The sequence below is a fragment of the Chaetodon trifascialis genome, chromosome 6 (assembly GCF_039877785.1).
Source record: "Chaetodon trifascialis isolate fChaTrf1 chromosome 6, fChaTrf1.hap1, whole genome shotgun sequence".
Lineage (NCBI taxonomy): Eukaryota > Metazoa > Chordata > Actinopteri > Chaetodontiformes > Chaetodontidae > Chaetodon > Chaetodon trifascialis.
Window position 1 is genome coordinate 7,375,136 of NC_092061.1, and position 17,144 is coordinate 7,392,279.

The window sequence follows — 17,144 nt, forward strand, 5'->3', positions numbered from 1 at the left end:
TGCACATTCTAGATGATTCCAGTGTGCAGTCCAGTGACTGAAAATATTATGAAGAATAGAAATGATACAAGGAACGTGAGCAAATAAGTGCACTCACCAAACAGTGCCAGCAGAGACTGGAGAGCAAAGTGCAAGGTGCGGCGGTTGGCTAGCTTGCCTGTCTTCAGCACCACTTCTTCTTGGCCGACCTCACACAAGTCAAATCCTGCACATACACAAAAAGACAGCTGCTATAACTCACAATCTAACATTGGGTCTGTGATCCCACAGGGATGCATGGGCACAGGGTGGATGGGAAATAGGATGGGAGAGGGATCAGCAGTTTTCTTAGGTAGGTCAGGTGACTCACCAAGAGCAGCCAGAAATTCATGGCATCCTGGCAGTCTCCAGAGCTGCACACTAATAGACACCTGAATGGGCAGGAGAGAGAAATCCTGTTCCTTCTCTCCTGTCTGGAGTTGGACTAGCACCTGGTGGAGCTGGAAATGAAGCGGGAGAGGACAAACAGGGCAAAGAGGTGGTCGTTAGGCATAAGTCCAAAGTAGAATCAACTAGTGAATTCTACAAGAGGAGTGATTTTAGTAAAAAAAAACTGTGATTAAACAATTTCTCTTCTATTAAGAATTTAAATCATCCAAGTGCAAATACATAGTTTCCTGCTCTCAATGAATATTTCCTTTTCATCTACTAAAGCTCACTGATATAATGGCACCCAAAATGTGGAACTACTGTAAAATGATTTCATGAAATGTGTATGAATCTGTTCGAATGAATGTTTGAGCCCTATGCATGAGTTCTCAGGGCAACTGAACATCTGCAGGGAAGCAGAGCTGAAAGGGTTTCAGCTTCGTGGGAGCGACACGTGCCCTGGAAGCACACTTGCCTGTGTTGTTTGGGGATTACTTGGCTTGGAACAGAGACACCTTTGTCAACTTGATGTAACTGTGTGGGAAACAGAACCATGCCTCGTCTCCTCACTTCACTCGTCATGATTATGAGAGGTTTGTTTTGATAGCTTGTTTTGATAGCTTTATCCCTTCTACCACTGTGAAATATTCCTCTGACCTGTAATGAACCAGGGTTGTAAATCTTTAAATACTCAAAATCCCTACAATCTGACTACAGGAACCAGCCATGGAAAAAGACAACGCAGTAAGTGTTTGCTCAGTTACACTTGGTGCATGCAAACGCGAAAATGCACGAAAAAACAAAAGTGATTATCAAATTGTCATGCAGCTTCTACAGAAGGAAGCGGAGTTTAAGAATGTTTAGCAGGACAGAAAGTGGATGAACAGGGCAGAATGGGATAGAGGGCAGGTAGGTGAAGGCACACTTACCATTGCCACCATATTTTTAACAGCCTTCAGACCGCACATTAGGGGCAGAGGAGAGACAATAGGTTTTTAATTGCATGCACACAGGCCATTCACAAAGGGTACAAGGGTTCAGGTCAACAAGAAGCTTAACAGCAACAAGTAACAGAAGTGTTTAATATGTTATTGAGTTAAGTGCAGTAGGCATACATAAGAAAGGGTTGAACATGTTCCATGTTCTGTGCATTGAGAACAGTATTTGCAGTATGAGGCAACAAAAAGTGCTAATCACCAACTAACTGGATAGTCTTTCATTGTTAGCATGTGACAGCCACATGTTACACGTAAACAGGGATAAACCTCTGCAGTGTAAGATTAATTCTCCAGTGTCACGAGCTTTGGTGCAAGAGAACAGGACTCAGATTGAAGTCAAGGCTTTGTACTTGAGGGACTGCTAGTTAGGCTTCTACGCAGCGTTTCAATGCAGATTAAGCTGCAGCTTGAGGTGCCAGTGCATTAGTGTGTATCCAGTCCTGACGCAACTAAGTTACGCAATGATATCCCAGATATTCTATTCTAGCGAGAACCTCATGGTACAAAGGCATCCAAAAGTTTCAGAGAAAGAGCGAGAGACTTTTTCTTAACACTAAATAAAGGTATTTGTTATTTAAGACAAAGACCAATTTCTATGTGGTGCTTTCGATTAAAAAATCCATCAGCATTTGTTCAGAGCTGCGGGGGCCTACCCGGTTGATGAGCTGCTCCCCTGCCTCTGAAGCTGTGATGAGTTTGCACAAAGCCTGGAGAGCTGGCGGCGGCAGACCTGAGGGATGGGATCAAAGGAAGTTCTTCATTATTCATACACAAGACACGTTCCTCATACCCCAAGCTAAGTAACACTGTGACTAAACAGGTGATATATGGAGTGATATGAAATTTTACAAACACAAACGACAGAACTGGCTGTGCTGCTTGTGGAAAACAATGTAAAAAAAAATACATAACTGCAGAATCAATAAAACACTGGAGAGATCCTGAGTCTTATTTCACTGATGGAGAGCTTGTTGAGCTCAAGTGCATACCCAGTAGTGACTGTAAAGTGGTGCTGCACTGCTGGAGCCTGTCTCCTGGATCAGCAGTGGGAAAGAAGACAGCAGCAGGGATACCAGGACCTGCAGAGTCAAGACGGAAGCCCACAGCTATCAGCAGGGCCTGCCAGCCGGGGACACCCCCCACCTTGTTCTCCACACTTTGCTGCGATGTGTACATGGAGTTACGCTGGCCGTTCTGTATCCTCTGAAGAGACTTCTCCACCTGCAAGGACCAAGGAAGTGTCAGTATTTTTGTCTTGTCTCAGTCTTTGGTTGTGTGTGTGTGTGTGTGTGTGTGTGTGTGTGTGTGTGTGTGTGTGTGTGTGTGTGTGTGTGTGTGTGTGTGTGTGTGTGCGCGCGCGCGTGTCCAAGCCTCACCAGGTGGAGTAAAACCCTCAGAGCATCGCGCGCTCGATCTGGATACTGCAGAATCTCTGCCAAAGCTTGGCCAATGAGGGAAGATGGGCTGTTGAGCTTGACATCATTGCCAATCAGCATGTATCCTGGACACAAATGCAATAAAAAGAGCTCCATTACAAGGTCATCTTCTTTTATTAGGGGAATGTAGAATTACCACAGAGGTGAATAACATCTCTAACCTGCCCAGTTGGAGGGGTGTGAGTACTGCTTGCTGCTCTGGACAGTCTTCATGGCATCTGCCAGTGCTGCACTGGCCTTGGTCCCATTCAGCAGGGCAGTGTAGAAAGCATGGACAAAAACTTTGGAGGCTGCAACAGGGACAGGCCACAAGGACACAAGAGTGCACTGAGCCCCAGCAGCTAGGAAGGCCCTGGTCAACCCCACGACACCGTCTGCTGTCACTTTGCTGCTGGACTCCTGGTACGACCTGTAGCCACAATGACACACAGGCATATCATTGAATTAGGAAGCTATAAAGTATTTAATAGCATAATATTTCAAGCATTATTTGCTTTTACTATCTTTCTAGGCTAAGCTATCGCAATCTCATAAGTTACGTTACAATGTCTTTTTTAGTGCTAATGTCCTTTATGTATATAATTCAAGCCTTAATCCACATTCACGACTACAGTGTGATTAATATGGTCCTATTTTTTTTTTATATAAAATTACCTAATTGCTGCAAACTTGGAAAAATGCCATTAAATAAAACATCATAAAGTCCCCTATTCAAATTTGTTCTCATGAACCAAACCTACCCCAGGACCACCAGCTTGAGAGGCAACCTCAGGTCCAATATGTCAGCAGCTGTGAGCAGGAACTCCTGGAGAGGCGGACTGTCACAGATGCTCTCCACGTCACTGCTGTCATCCTGCATGTGGAGAGACTCTGGGATGGTGTAGCCGCTTCCAATGGAGCCTTTCCTGCCTCGACCGCTGCTGCCCCTCCTCCCCCCTGCTCCTCTTCCCACTGTTCCAACTCCCACGCCGCCACTTGCCCCACCGGGCACACTCTCAGGGTTTGGGGTGAGCACCAGAGCAGCCAATTTCCAGGAAATGTGGGTGGCAAAGTGGGCACACTCAGCCTGTGTGAGGGCACTCATCACCCTTTCCTTGGTGGCAGCAGAGCCGGCCAGGGGTTGGCAGCCCAGCAGCTCAGCCACCATTATGGCCTCCTCCTCTGCAGAGGACATGGGACCCCACAGCCAGCGGTCCATCACAGGCGAGGGCAGTCTAGGGTTCCCCACCACTGCAGCCATTGAGACCCCACCACATGGAGTAGGTCCGGGGCGCCGGGAGTGAGCCTGGGAGCACAACAACAAAGGTCAAGTTAAAGCTCTACAGTCTGAGAACAGGACTGCAGTGATCTGTTTAAAATAACTTCACTGGATCTTGATCTTGTGGGGTGTGTTTCAAAAAGAAGCCTGGCATTTTTTTTTAGTCATGAATGAGAAGTTGAACCTTTGCATTGGATCCAAGGCCGTGGATGGAGGGAACAGCAATGAGGCTGAAGCGCTCATACAGGTATTCATTGGAAGAGCTTCCTTTCAGCAGGGCGAAGGGGATGAGGTATAGCTCTCCCTCCAGTACCATCACCAACTGTCTGTGTCTGCCAACAGGCCCACTGGAGTGCATCAAGCCCTGTCAGACACAAAGATGAGTATCAAAATGTACAAATGCAAAATATCATTCAGTCTGTGGTGCTTTCATATCTATTTCTCACATTTTCTGTTATGCTCTTCTCTCTACCCCACTGCTACATCAATAGACAGGTAATGACCCACAAAGGCAGCACTCACCCCCTCCATAGGTGCGATGAGCAAGTCATAAAGTGCTCGGAGAGGAGGCTTTCCGAGGCTGCTGGAGCGACGAGGCAGGGAAGAGTTACCATCTTTGGCAGGTGACATGGTGTTACTGAACAGGCTGGTCATGCTCTGGCAACTCCTGCACAATCACAACACAAAATAATGCTGTTTTCATTTTGTACATTACACTTTTATGCTGCAGATCTGACAGTTTTAGGCCGTTTGCCACATCATGCATTTGCAGTGAGCTCCAAAAATACACTGCACGCATGGGCAAATCTCTTTCTTCTGTTTTTATGTTACAAAATGCAGATATAAAAGACGTCATTAGAGTCGAAACCAACATCAGGTCTATTCTGATATTATTCTACATTCTACATACAAGCCAAAAAAAAGGTTTGTTATTGAAAATAAGGTCTTGATCAGAAAAAAGTTTAGTCTGTGCTGTGACAGTAAACAGCCTGTAAACAGGGATTTCATGTATCTTCCTGCTGAAGCTAACGAGCTCTGCAGATGTGTTGGGAATGTGGCCGAAGAGGCTCCATGTCTAACTCGCAGCATAGTGTTACATCAGATACAGCTCGAGCAAGACGCAAACTCAGCCGCTGTAGTCTCTGCGAGTTTGTGTGTGGTAGCGGCACAAAGCTGCAGCAGAGCAGAGGAGAGCGATCCAGCGCTCTCAATCACAGAGGCCCATCTTTCTTTTCCTAACACGCTTACTGTCAGATTTAAGTCACACTGAGTAAGAGGCAGATGAAGGCAGGCCATGCTCGATCTCCATTATGATGTGCTCTAATCCCTCAGTGAACACATATATATAATTTCACATGACAAGAGGCAATACCACTGAGAATATTATGCTATTATGTAACGCTCCTCTAGATGGCAATATTGCACTGCAGTAGTATAGAGCCTGAAGAAATATGAAGTAGGGTTGCATGTGATCAGCTTGCCAGAATCACCAGGAGAGCAGGGCTCATCCCATCTTTGCAGGGTCCTACTCTACATCCAGTCAAAACTCAGAGCTTCCAGCTCATGAAAGATGAGACCGTGAGTGCTTTCAATACACTATTTCACAGGACAATGAGCCTCTGAAGCGAACAGAAAGAAGGTGTGTGTCTCAGGCAGGAGTGACAGCTCATGCACAGACACACAACATGCTGAGAAGTGTGCTAATGGTGGCCATGGGGTTCGACGCCTTTGGTGCTGTAGGCACACAGGGCCGAGCTTTATGACTGCACTTGTCACTACTCTCCATCTGTTCCACCAGCCAGAGTTTCTTCCGGGCCCCAGCCAGCAGACATGTATCCTGCCCTTCTGGTAGCCCCAGGCCACTGGCTTCCCTCCAGCCTCCCAGCACTCTGTCTCTCTCCCAGGCCTTGGCATGAGCCTCCATGGGAAAGCAAACAATCGTTTGTTAGCCTGACAGGAAGAATGAGAGAGTAGGCAAGGGATAAGCCAAGCAAAGGTGAGTGTCGAGTGTGGAGGGAAACAGTAAAGGAGAAGACTAAAAGCAGTGAGGCGGAGGATGAAGACTATATTCAGCGGTTGTTTAAAGTCTGAGAGGTGACACAAAAGCAGACAAGACCGTCTCCATAACACACTCTATGTAACACCTAAATTCTAGCTGTGATATAAGTTATTGTTTCACTTAGTGGCCACTCTGCTCTTTTGAAGCAGGTGCCCTCTTCTATCAGTATTAACTGCCTCTTTACAGACAACTTGATCGAGATCCTCAAACAATCTCATTATGCTATCACTGTGCATAAAAACGTATTCAATTAGACAGTGAGGGGATTAGACACGAGGAGACTTTCATTATCACCTTCCCATAGTAATCCTTCCAAGCTCCCCGGTGCAGATTAGATCTCTGTGTTAAAATAGGGCAATCGATGATAATACTGAATGAAGATATCACACCAAGAAGCACAGGTCTTTCATGTGGAGCGTATTGTTCTTGTACCAATTTTGATCTAAATGTCGTTTAATTCGTTTATTATATTTTGGATTGTGGAAATAGTGCATGTTAGGGGAAACTGATAGCAGGAGGTGAAGGTGAGGGGATCACAATAATGTCATCAAACCCCAAGATGTGTGAAATTTCTCCATTTTCTCCTGCTTTAACATCGTGATAGACGATAGGCTCCTAAGCATGAGGAGCTTTATAATTCAGACTTTTTTGAGGCCTGAAAGAATGAGCGGATTATTACCGGCAGCCCATTAAAGGGGCTTAATGAGCACCGAGACTCAATTAAAGCTGGAATTACCCTCTCATCAAAGAGCAGCTCAACTGTGGACGAGGACAGGGAAATATGACCCAGACACACACATCTGCGCACGCATGCACACGTCCTATTGGTATACGTTACCAATCAGCACAATGTAAATGAATACTTTGCATAGTAGTCTTAAACAATACTGTGAACGAGCCACTGGCACTCAGTGAAAAATCCACAGTGATAAATCTGCACAACAAACACAAACAGGGCCAACATCTTAAAACCACAGCAGTGTCTGTGTCTGGCATACACGCGCGCACACACGCACACACACAGCCCCATCAGAGCAGGCAGTTGATAAGGGCTTTAGCAGCTTGGCTTTACTCAGTCTATTTAATAAGGAGGATTCACATGCTGCCTCTGCGCTGGCTAAACAATGGAGAAAAGACTCCTTTCACAGATGAGCCACAATACCCATGAATCTCCTTACCCAAGCAGATATTTTTAATCTTTTTGCATGTGTGGAAAAACGGGTCTAAGTAGCGCTTGTTGATCACGTCTCTCAGCGAGAGCTCAGGAGCATCGAGGTGATTCGTAAAAATCTCCTACCTGTTGAACAGGTTGTTTCTGGACACCATGCGCAGGAAGCCTGTTGGATCAGTGACTGAGTTAAGCTTGTTGTTGAGTTCCTCAAATTGTTGGTCCAACAAATCTCCTGCCTCGCTCTCCGTCTCGCTGCTCGAACACCCTCTGAAAGAGCGAGAGAGAGAGAGATGGAGTGAGACGTGAACTGAAAAGCTGGCAAGAAAAAGGCACTTCAGCAAAGTAGACAATACGCAGACTTACATTGTTTCTCTGCGGATTAATCAACTACACACACTCCTGATCTGTCCAAAATACACACTGTTCAACCCACACACACTTGGCCTCATTTCCCAGACTTGGTCCAACACCCTGATGGTAAGCAGAGTTAAATCCTTTCATTATAATGCTGGGGATGCTGATCCAGTCAGTGGGGAGTCAACCACCCCCACCCCACGATCGCTACCTCACCCCCACCCTCTCCCTTCATGCCTGAACATCTCCTCTGATGCACCCATATCATGTAACTCTTATGTCAGCTACTTGCTCTTGCAGTAGCTGAGTGTGAACTTGCACCATGGGATCTCTCATACTCTTGTGCTCCCACCAGCACCACCTTTTTTTTAATCCTTGCGGTATGTGTTTCGCTCTCCTGGGGTGTACACACTAACAGTGGACTGAAGAAATGTTGGATGCAGAACACAGTTTGAAAAGATGAAAACTCCACATTTTAAAACAGATTTCTACTGTCCCAAAGGCAGCATCCCCCTTCCTCTACATCATCCTTTCTTTCCCCGCACGCGTACAATATGCTCTCCCCATTCTTCTCCATCCCATTCATTTTCCCTCTCCACTCATTTCAGAGTGCTGCCTCCCTTTCTCTCCACTCTGGAGAATGAATGGGCTGGTAAGTGGTGCCATATTGTGCCCATCCAGGCGCAGTGGCGTGTGTGCAGCTTCCCATTGGAGTAGTAAATGAGCTGGTAATGGGGCAGGAGGGCCAGGCTGCGAGGGTGGCGGAGGCTGGCACTGGGCGGACCAGCTGGGCACTATGGATCAAACACCAACTAGAGAAACGATGCTAACGTCCAACGTGGTGTAGACCCATTGATGTCAATAGGAGATTTTAGCTGTCTATGCATCCTTCCACATCTACTCCTGCAGAGGCCCTCTGGCCACTCTCCCTGTTGTCTTTAACCACCCGCCTCTGCTTTTTTGACTTTTACGCCATTGATTTCAGCATTGCATCTTAACCTTCCTCCTGATGCTCTCAGCACAGCCCGTTCTCTCTCTTTAGCTGTCAGGTTCTGTGTTTGTTAGGTGGGTTCAACAGTCTGGCTACACAAAGAGCCATTATTCCGTCTCATTTATTCCCACTGGGGAGAGAGCAGAGTGCTTTAGGAAGGTAGTGGAGGCCTGTCATCATTGGGAGCAATGGGGCAGAATAACACTCTTTACACACAAACACACATACATACACAACAGAATGATACAACAACTCTTCCTGAGCTAACTGACAGGATAAAAGTGTCGAGCGTTTTCTGTTTAGACTGCGGTTTTGAAGATATGTTGCTTTTATTCTTCCTTCTAATGATTCAAACAGTGCGGTCTGCCTTTCTTTTTTTGTCAATAAAGTTTTTTTGGGTGTGTTTTGTCTGTCTGCTCAGCTGTACTCACTCAGGAAAAAAAACAGCAAAGAGGCTGGGTGCAGACTAAACGGCTACTGGGTTATATAAATCAGTGACAGCATAAATTACACGCTGATGTTGCAGCACTGAGCAACACCTGAGTGAAAATTAGAGGTGAAAGTGAAAAATTATTTGGGCACTTCTAATGTCTATTGAGTCAGATTTTCTCAGTTAATGTTTCATCCATATTTTTACGATTATCAGCTTCGTAAATTTGAACCAGGACTTCCAGCAGCTCGTGAAAAATGAGGTGTGCCAAACGCACAAGGCCACACATGTTGTTCCAATGTGTTTCATATAGGTAATATATAAAAGCCAAATGTTGAGTTTGATCATGAAGTGCTCAAAAGCAGATGTCAGGAAGGCTGGAGTAATATGAAAAGATATGAGTCCTCTTAGGACTGAATACCTAAAAAATGTACAAAAAAGAAGGAAAATATATATCATACCATCCTGCTAGATAGAGAAATATTGAATTACGTGATTAATATTGCATGAGGGGCAAAGGAGGGATTGTTAAGTCAGTGGTGGCATTACGGCTGGAAATCTTATTATCATTGCTGAATGTAACAACGTGATCCATGAAGTTACTTATTCAATAGAGAAATAACAGCAGCAAGCTTGTGCAAACATTCTAGCAATTACTTCTAAAAAAGTATGTGATGAGCTAACAAACATCTCACCTGCTGTAATAAGACTCCACTCCCAGAGCTTCACGGGCACTGGCAATGTACTGCTCCAGCGAGGAGCCGCCCACCACGCCACTGCCGCTTCCCTCCTGGAACTCTGAGCCGCCCTCCGACACGCCCTCGCCCAGGTACACCTCGTGAAACTTCAGGATGCCTGTGGAGAGAGCGGAGAGGGCAAATACGAGCGGCCGCTTTAATGCGCTCGTGAAAGAACCCTCAAAAACAAACGTCTGATACGTGTGCACTGCACGCACGAGACAGGACGGAATATTGGACGCTTTCAGCCGAAAGCTGCGGGCGGGGCCACGTGCGGTGGTGCATCTGTGGAGCGAAATGAATAAAACAAATAATGTTCAATAAAAGATAAGAGTAAGCTGCCTGTGCCATCTGCTGCACGCCACGAGAGCTCAGCTGAGTTTCGAGCAAGAACATCGGGGGGGGGGGGGGGCGGGGAAGAGCACACTGGGAGATGGAGTACAGGCTGTGTGTGTGTATGTGTGTGAACGGGTGTTGCATGTATGTTTTGTATTAACTGCATTTGAGCAGACTTTATACGTGATTTCAGTGTGTGTGTGAGTGTGTGTGTGTGCACATTTGGGTCCATAAAATGTCACAGAATTTACACTACTGAAGTAATTAGGACCTTAGTAGCCCTTTTTAGTGATGGCAGACTCTTTAGAGGCGGCCATGTTTGCGTGCCAGCTGGATGCCAGGGAATGCCAGGAAGTGACAGACAGGCGATTAGTGAGCAAGTGGCTCCCTCTTAGCCCGGGGCAGTATTCAGCGCTTTGAAGATCTCCACTGGTCCCTGTAGTGTTCCTCCCCTCCGTATGACTAGAGCTGGGGGGGTCAAGTTCATCTGCTTGCCTGGGAGCTGGGTCACGGCTCTCATTTCCTCTCTTTACAACAGAGAGCAGGGGAGAGCCAAAGAGCTGCTAACAGCGTGGCAGCCACAGGAGCCGCGTGTCACCCGCAGCTTTGCCTGTTCTCTTTGTGAAACTAGAATTTCACGAGTCACACAAACGAGCCGCATCGTCATCCCTCTACCTGTGCCGGTGCTGCTCAGTGCGTCGACAAAAGAGGCAGAAATGGAGGAGAACACAAAGAGGCGTAAATGCGCAGCAACACAGCAAGAAAATAAAAAAACAAAGACAGAACCGAAAAACAAAGGAAGAAATCAGACAGAGGGATTATGCTCCGACTTGGTGCAACAGCTGAGTGTTTTTCCTGTTGGCATGTGTCAAGATGTTGCCGATGTTGTTTGGCTGTGTCACTTCCAATTAGCGTGGTTCGCTGGAAGATGCCTTCTGGGGTGAGAAACATGGCAGGGGGGCAAATCCTAACAGCAGAGTGGCAGGTGGCACTGCTGCTTGGGTGTTAACGCTGGCCTTCTTACCCCTGCAGCTGAAAACAAGCTACAGCCTCAAGGCCTTTTATCTGCTTTGATTTGAACAAGCAAGTGTGTGTGTGTGCTCTTTCACCTGTGTAGCTTCAATACAGACCGTAAAGAGCTGAGATATTTAAGCCTGTATTTACGCGTTTCGTTTTAGCGAATAATTTGGTCCATTGCTGCAATTTCTTGACATTCAATTGTTTCAGCATCATCATTCATCAAGGGAACGACTGAGTTCATTCTGTGTTTGAATATGAAAGTTAATTCATGCATTACAAGAAGACTATTGTGCGCAGTATTTCACAGAAAGGACATAGCACAACAATGAAAGAGAAATTAAAAAATAAGCTTTGCATATGACTAAAAGGGAAAGAATCTCTGTCGGTCTGTCCTGACAACCGCTCAGCCGACTGACTTCCCCCACAGGACTTCATTATGAGTAGTTACTACTGCCAGAAGTGCACAGTGTGTAGTGTATGAGAGGGGATCCCTATTAACTGTCACACCGTCGATGGCATGCTGGGTACAGCTCGCGCTCTGTCATTACATTCAACACAGATGAAGAAAGAGAGACCTGAGATGTTACATTGTGGCAAAGTCTTGTAAGTTTGCCATTTTTCTTCGCTAAAGTCAAACATTTCACGCTACAGCTATGTATCTTCTGGAATGAATACTTTTGTTCCAGCGAATAGCCTGACCCCAAACAGCTGCAGTGAAGCTTTGTGGCTAACTGTTAGCATTGACAGCAGCCAGATGACTATCTCACGCTTGCTATTAAGTTGAACGCCCTTTTTACTTGACGTGCCTGCGTCCCAGAGGGTCGGCTGTGCTTTGGATTTATGGCCACACCTGGAGGAGATGTTTCGGAGATCTCTCATCTTGACGATACTCCACGCGCTGCGGATACAGCTCCGGGGAACAACATCACCTCAAGACTCACTAATGAAGGATGTAAAATCTGGGGCTTATCCATAGACACTGAATGGGGCTTTGACTTCACTGCCACTCATTCATGTCGTGTTTATTGCTCAGGACCCAAGGACGCCCAGCGTCGAGGGTGAAGTTGTTTGCATGAGCGGTTCATGAGAAAACTGCAAGCAAGTAATCGACCTGTTCTGAACAGGCACGTTTTAAACAGGGACTGCACAAGTCAAACTGAAAATTGCAGAAAGTTAAGAAAATTGAACGTGAGAAAAGAAGAAAGGATTGTGAAAAAAAGGTTCAGGAGCGAATGGTCAAAGTGCAAAGTTGCCAGTCATTGGTATCACCATCTGACCAGCTGGTATAATTTATTTCACCTGAGCAGAAGGGGGAATTTGAAACCTATCCACCAAATTTGATTGTGCAGGCACAAAGGCCTCTGACAGCAGAGAGAATAAATTAAGGCAGGAAACAACAAGAAGACAAACAGACATGACAGGATTTCAGCACCCAAAGCAGTAAGCCAAGCAGAGAGTCAGTCCTTACCCGCTCCTGGAGCCAGCAGCCAGCTGTACAGGTAACCAGCAGCCATGGAGAAATAAAGCACCAAGGCCCTCTGGCTGTTGACAGTGTCCAGGATGTGCTCCACTGTCACGGGGGTGTAGGGGTCTGCGTCCTGCTGGCCTGTCTGCCTCTCCACCAGGAGGTCCGCGAAGGCTCGTGTACGACCCCGCTCTGCTACTGCCAGAGCCTCGTCATGGTGGCCTGTGGTAATCAGAGGTCAATGCTGATTCACAGATAAATGCCAACACCTCATCTTTAGAATACTGTAAAGACAAACTGGAACCCGACAGCATCAAGCAGTGAGGACTGTCTACAGGCATACCCAGGCTGACAAGGACCCTTTGGAGTGCCTGGTAGCAGGAGGTTTGCAGGTCAAACAGGGAGAGTTTATAGTCGGTGCTGTGCTGGGCTTCATGGCGGATGGTCTCAAACAGTGCAGATGCTCGGTAGAGCTGAAGATAAACAACAACAATCGCATATTAGTACAACTATAAAATACATCACACCTTTATTCAGTGAAGAATACTGTATGGATCTCAACAGGTTGAGCATCGCAGTCTTTTTGACAGGTTTGAGTCCTGTCGGGGTAACTCGTGCTAAAATGTCACCATGGATAAGAATGTCCACCAGATCATGTACCACTGTGATGATTACGCCGCTGTAGAAAGAGTATGATTGTGGCCACTAGATGGTAGCATCCCACCTCACTGCTCATCAGCGATGAGCTCTGCTGCCCTCTAATTCTGCTTCCCTTTCTACAGAGGAAAGTACTGTAATGTAGCTTGATGAATCACCAACCAACACAAGTAAACCTCTCTTCAGTCCATATTTGCCTGGACATGGGAAAGGCCAATGAGAAGCTAAACCATTACCTGGGCCTCTTGGACAGACGGCATCCAAGGAAATAGATGCTTTGTGAACTCAATAGGCCTGTCTGTGTTATTGGACCTTTCTATTCAGTGCCAGACATTGGATTGAGAGAGGGAGAGAGACAATGGAGAGGTGGGGCGGCATGCGGTGCTGCACATTGGCCAAGCGGAGCTAGCCAGGAGTGCTGATTCATGGGAGCCTTTATTGATTTCCTATTTCTGTGCCTATGGTAGCCCTGTAGGATGACTGGGACTGCTATAGAGCCACTCTCCAGGAGTCTGGGGCCAGCAGAGAGGGTGAAGCACACTGCTCACAATGCTTGAACGTAGTTTATACAAGACAAAGAGAAAAGGTTGTTGGCGTGGATGAAAAAGGACTGTGCGGGAAAGAAAGAGAGAAAGAGCGTGCGTTTCTTGCGAGCGCACATATATGCATACGCTGTAGCTCGTCTGGCATATCCCAAGGTCATGCAGGAAAAGTGTGTCAGAGAGAGTGAAGGGGGAGAGTAGAGATCAGCAGAGAATCTGTGAGCTCTGCTGCATTAGTGCTAGTAGACGGAGCTGCTAGTCTCGCTGATTTCGCTGATAGGGCCACAGGAGGACTGCTGCAGTGCCAGTTTAATCTGTTAGGCGTGCAGACATCCCTTTAAGAGTGAAACTAATTTCTCACAGTGCCTTTCCTCCGGCCTGACCCCTCCTGCCACAGACGAAGGGGAAACAATCCCAAATGTGCTGCGTCCGCAGCGGCTTGCTTGGCAGCGATACGGGGAAAATCTGCTACGTTCTTCAGCTGCTATGCATTCAGAGAGCCCTCTCATGTTTTACCATCACTGACACTAACATGGCTTTTATCTGACATGTTAAGCGAATGTCAATGTCACAGTGAATCAGGAACGAGAGCAGAGCTTGATACACACACCTGTAATGATTTTTGTAAAATAAGCTCTCCGGGGAACTCTGTCATGTGACAGATGATATCACAGGAAAAAGAAAGCTTAATCTACAATAGACCACCGATATTTAAGTAAACATGAATTTATTGATCCATGTTCTTCTTAGATATGAATGTGAGCGCCTCTCAGAGGGAGCATGCGCTGCTTAGATAGCTGATTAGAATCAGGATATGTCAATCTGTGAGTCACGGTGAACACCAGGACCGCAGCAAGGGTGTTAAATTACTCTGGGTTTAAATACACAGAGAATGAGGAACATGAGGTCAAGTGCTCTGATTCCACAGCCACGGACGCTTTATGAATTTCAATACGAGCCTATACAAATGAGGTTTGAAGTGGGTCAGGGTATTTAGGTCATCTGTAACAACAGGCTCATGAATAACTATTTGATCTATACTCTGAGGACAACGGTGTCCTTTCCCACCACTAATTCACCCTGGGGGTTACAAGCTGATGGGGGGGGGGGTGCTGTGGATACCAGTAAGTTGCAAGAAGGACAAGGCAGTGTTAACATGCACTACTTAAGGTCTTAGGGTCAAGCGTGGAAAGCACACATGCAGCGGAAAATATGCTGCATTGGCTTGTTAGAATAATATTTTGCTTTAATTGAACACAAATTCCTCAATATGACTCACGGGCCTCTGCTCTAGTCGCCACCTTGGTTCAGTTTTTTTTTTTTTTTTCTTTCCAACTCTTGTTACAGATAATTGCAAACAGACAAAGTAACTTTTTGAAAAGTATGATGCAGGACAGAAAAACAAAGCTATCTGGGTCACATAGACGTACCTAGTGTGCGCGTATCAAAACAGAAATGTTTTGGACTAGATTTTGAAAAGGGAAAGCAGCTGAATAACATCCCAACAGACACACGTGACAGCCACTGCTGTTGGCTGACTGTTCACAGACTTGCATGCGGATACACAAGCTAAGAAAATCTTGAGCGGTGGTGTGTGGACAGACTGTAAAGAGAGATGTTAAGGGGATATTCCATGCTTGCCAGGTGGGCAGTGGGCTGAAGAGGACCGAGCGCGTGTGAGATGCAGAAGCTTGGGACTCCTGAGACCATGCACACAGATATGAAACAGCTTCAGTCATCTGTCGCCTGTCTGCTGAGATGACAGCATTTACCAGCTCGACAGACTCTCCAGCATATTGCCAGCAGCCGTGCTCAAGCTCTATAGCCACCTCTTCTTTCTCTCTTCCTGTTGCTCTCTCTCCTCTGGGCTCCTTCTTTCACCATAAGGGCATTAGCGAAAACTTAGATTTCACACTCCACGTCTTTGGACATCTACTTCCCCCTCTCATTTGTAATCTTTGCCGACCGACAGATGTGTGCATATTAGAGGTCAGTTTTAACTACAAGAGAGTCCAGATGGAGGAGTGGAGCGGAGAGGAGAGGACAGGAGAGGAGAACTGAGTCAAGGTGAGTGGAGGCAAGAAGAGGAGGGAAGAGGAGATACTTCACCTGATGTTGGGCCTCCTCCAGATTCCCACTGGCCCACAGAGAGAGCCCCAGACGATGGCGGATCTTCGCCTCGTCCTCACGCCGAGCCAGCTGCTCTGCAAGCCGCAGGCCTGTCAGAAGGGGAGCAAGCGTGAGCAGATGAGAGAGAGGGGAGAGTAAAAATTATTCAGAGCAGGCAGACTCTCAGGTATCTTTCAGAGTAACAGATGTAAGCCTAGCGTGGTACTGATGTTCTGACAGCGAACAGGTTTGGATATTTGGCCTCAGTTGTAAGATACTGCTCACACTGGGACAAAAACACACAGACACACACTTCTGCCATAGAGGGAGGCTGTTAGAGCACTAATCGGACTGCATAGTAATCAATACAGAGGATTGACTGGCTGAGCAAACACAAACACGTGCTTAATGCCTGCATAAAAGAATCCACACAACATCACGAAGACGTCTGCAAATATTTGCAAACACAATGATGAGCTAATAATAGACTGTATGCAAACTCAGTGCAGGCGGCTTTGTGATATTTAGTTTGAGGGACTTTCGGAGTCATTTGTTAAGCCAGGGGAGGTTTGAAGGCGCACGTGTGTGTGTGTGTCAGGGTGTGTATGTTCAGTAAGTGTGCCTGTGTCAGATCACCTGGCCAGCGCGCAGTTTGTTTTTCATTTCCAATCCCTCAAGCAGCGAGGCGTATGTCACATCTTTGCATGTGTCCTCAGTCTGCCTGCAGAGCGCTCGGTTCTGCCCAATTACTGAGATGAAAATGCCACTCCACAGAGGACAATGATGGAAAAAAAAACGACAGCTGCTGGGCCACATATCACCCACAAGGTGCTAAATGCACAGCGCGCCGTCTGCAGTTTGCAATAGGCTATTACTCATGCGCAGTCTCACTCGAGGTGGGCTCTGTATTCGTCTATTCTGTCCACTCACTTCTGTGACGGAGGGGTCTAAACATGCTTTTGGTCAAAGGGAGTAGAAAATGGGCCAAGCCACCCTCGTCCCAGTCTGCTTTTCTCGGCATTCCTGGAAAACAGTCTGTGGCTGGACCAGATAAGCCAAGAACAGAGAGCGTGACCCGAAACAGCAAGCCTATTCCGCAAGACCCAGCACACCACGCAACCATAGACTTCATGGCTCCTCCATGGCCACGCTCGCCGGCAGCCTTTGAAGCCT

The 17,144-nt window shown here is 46.7% G+C and overlaps 1 protein-coding gene across 5 annotated transcripts in view; it reads right to left on the bottom strand.

Moving 5' to 3' along the window:
* LOC139332680 (tetratricopeptide repeat protein 28-like) overlaps nucleotides 1-17,144 on the bottom strand; it is a 158,960-nt gene that overhangs the window by 2,438 nt on the left and 139,378 nt on the right. For 4 of the 5 annotated variants that reach the window (XM_070964744.1, XM_070964747.1, XM_070964746.1 and 1 more), the window contains 15 exons: nucleotides 15,972-16,081; nucleotides 13,007-13,136; nucleotides 12,667-12,885; nucleotides 9,801-9,960; nucleotides 7,457-7,597; nucleotides 4,623-4,767; nucleotides 4,285-4,464; nucleotides 3,583-4,127; nucleotides 3,004-3,251; nucleotides 2,783-2,907; nucleotides 2,396-2,627; nucleotides 2,060-2,136; nucleotides 1,338-1,361; nucleotides 350-479; nucleotides 98-205 (listed from right to left, as the gene is read on the bottom strand). In XM_070964744.1, the coding sequence (XP_070820845.1) occupies nucleotides 98-205; nucleotides 350-479; nucleotides 1,338-1,361; nucleotides 2,060-2,136; nucleotides 2,396-2,627; nucleotides 2,783-2,907; nucleotides 3,004-3,251; nucleotides 3,583-4,127; nucleotides 4,285-4,464; nucleotides 4,623-4,767; nucleotides 7,457-7,597; nucleotides 9,801-9,960; nucleotides 12,667-12,885; nucleotides 13,007-13,136; nucleotides 15,972-16,081 (2,574 nt within the window). The remainder of the gene's footprint in view (nucleotides 1-97; nucleotides 206-349; nucleotides 480-1,337; nucleotides 1,362-2,059; nucleotides 2,137-2,395; nucleotides 2,628-2,782; nucleotides 2,908-3,003; nucleotides 3,252-3,582; nucleotides 4,128-4,284; nucleotides 4,465-4,622; nucleotides 4,768-7,456; nucleotides 7,598-9,800; nucleotides 9,961-12,666; nucleotides 12,886-13,006; nucleotides 13,137-15,971; nucleotides 16,082-17,144) is intronic. The other variant, XM_070964745.1, reaches the window with a different exon arrangement.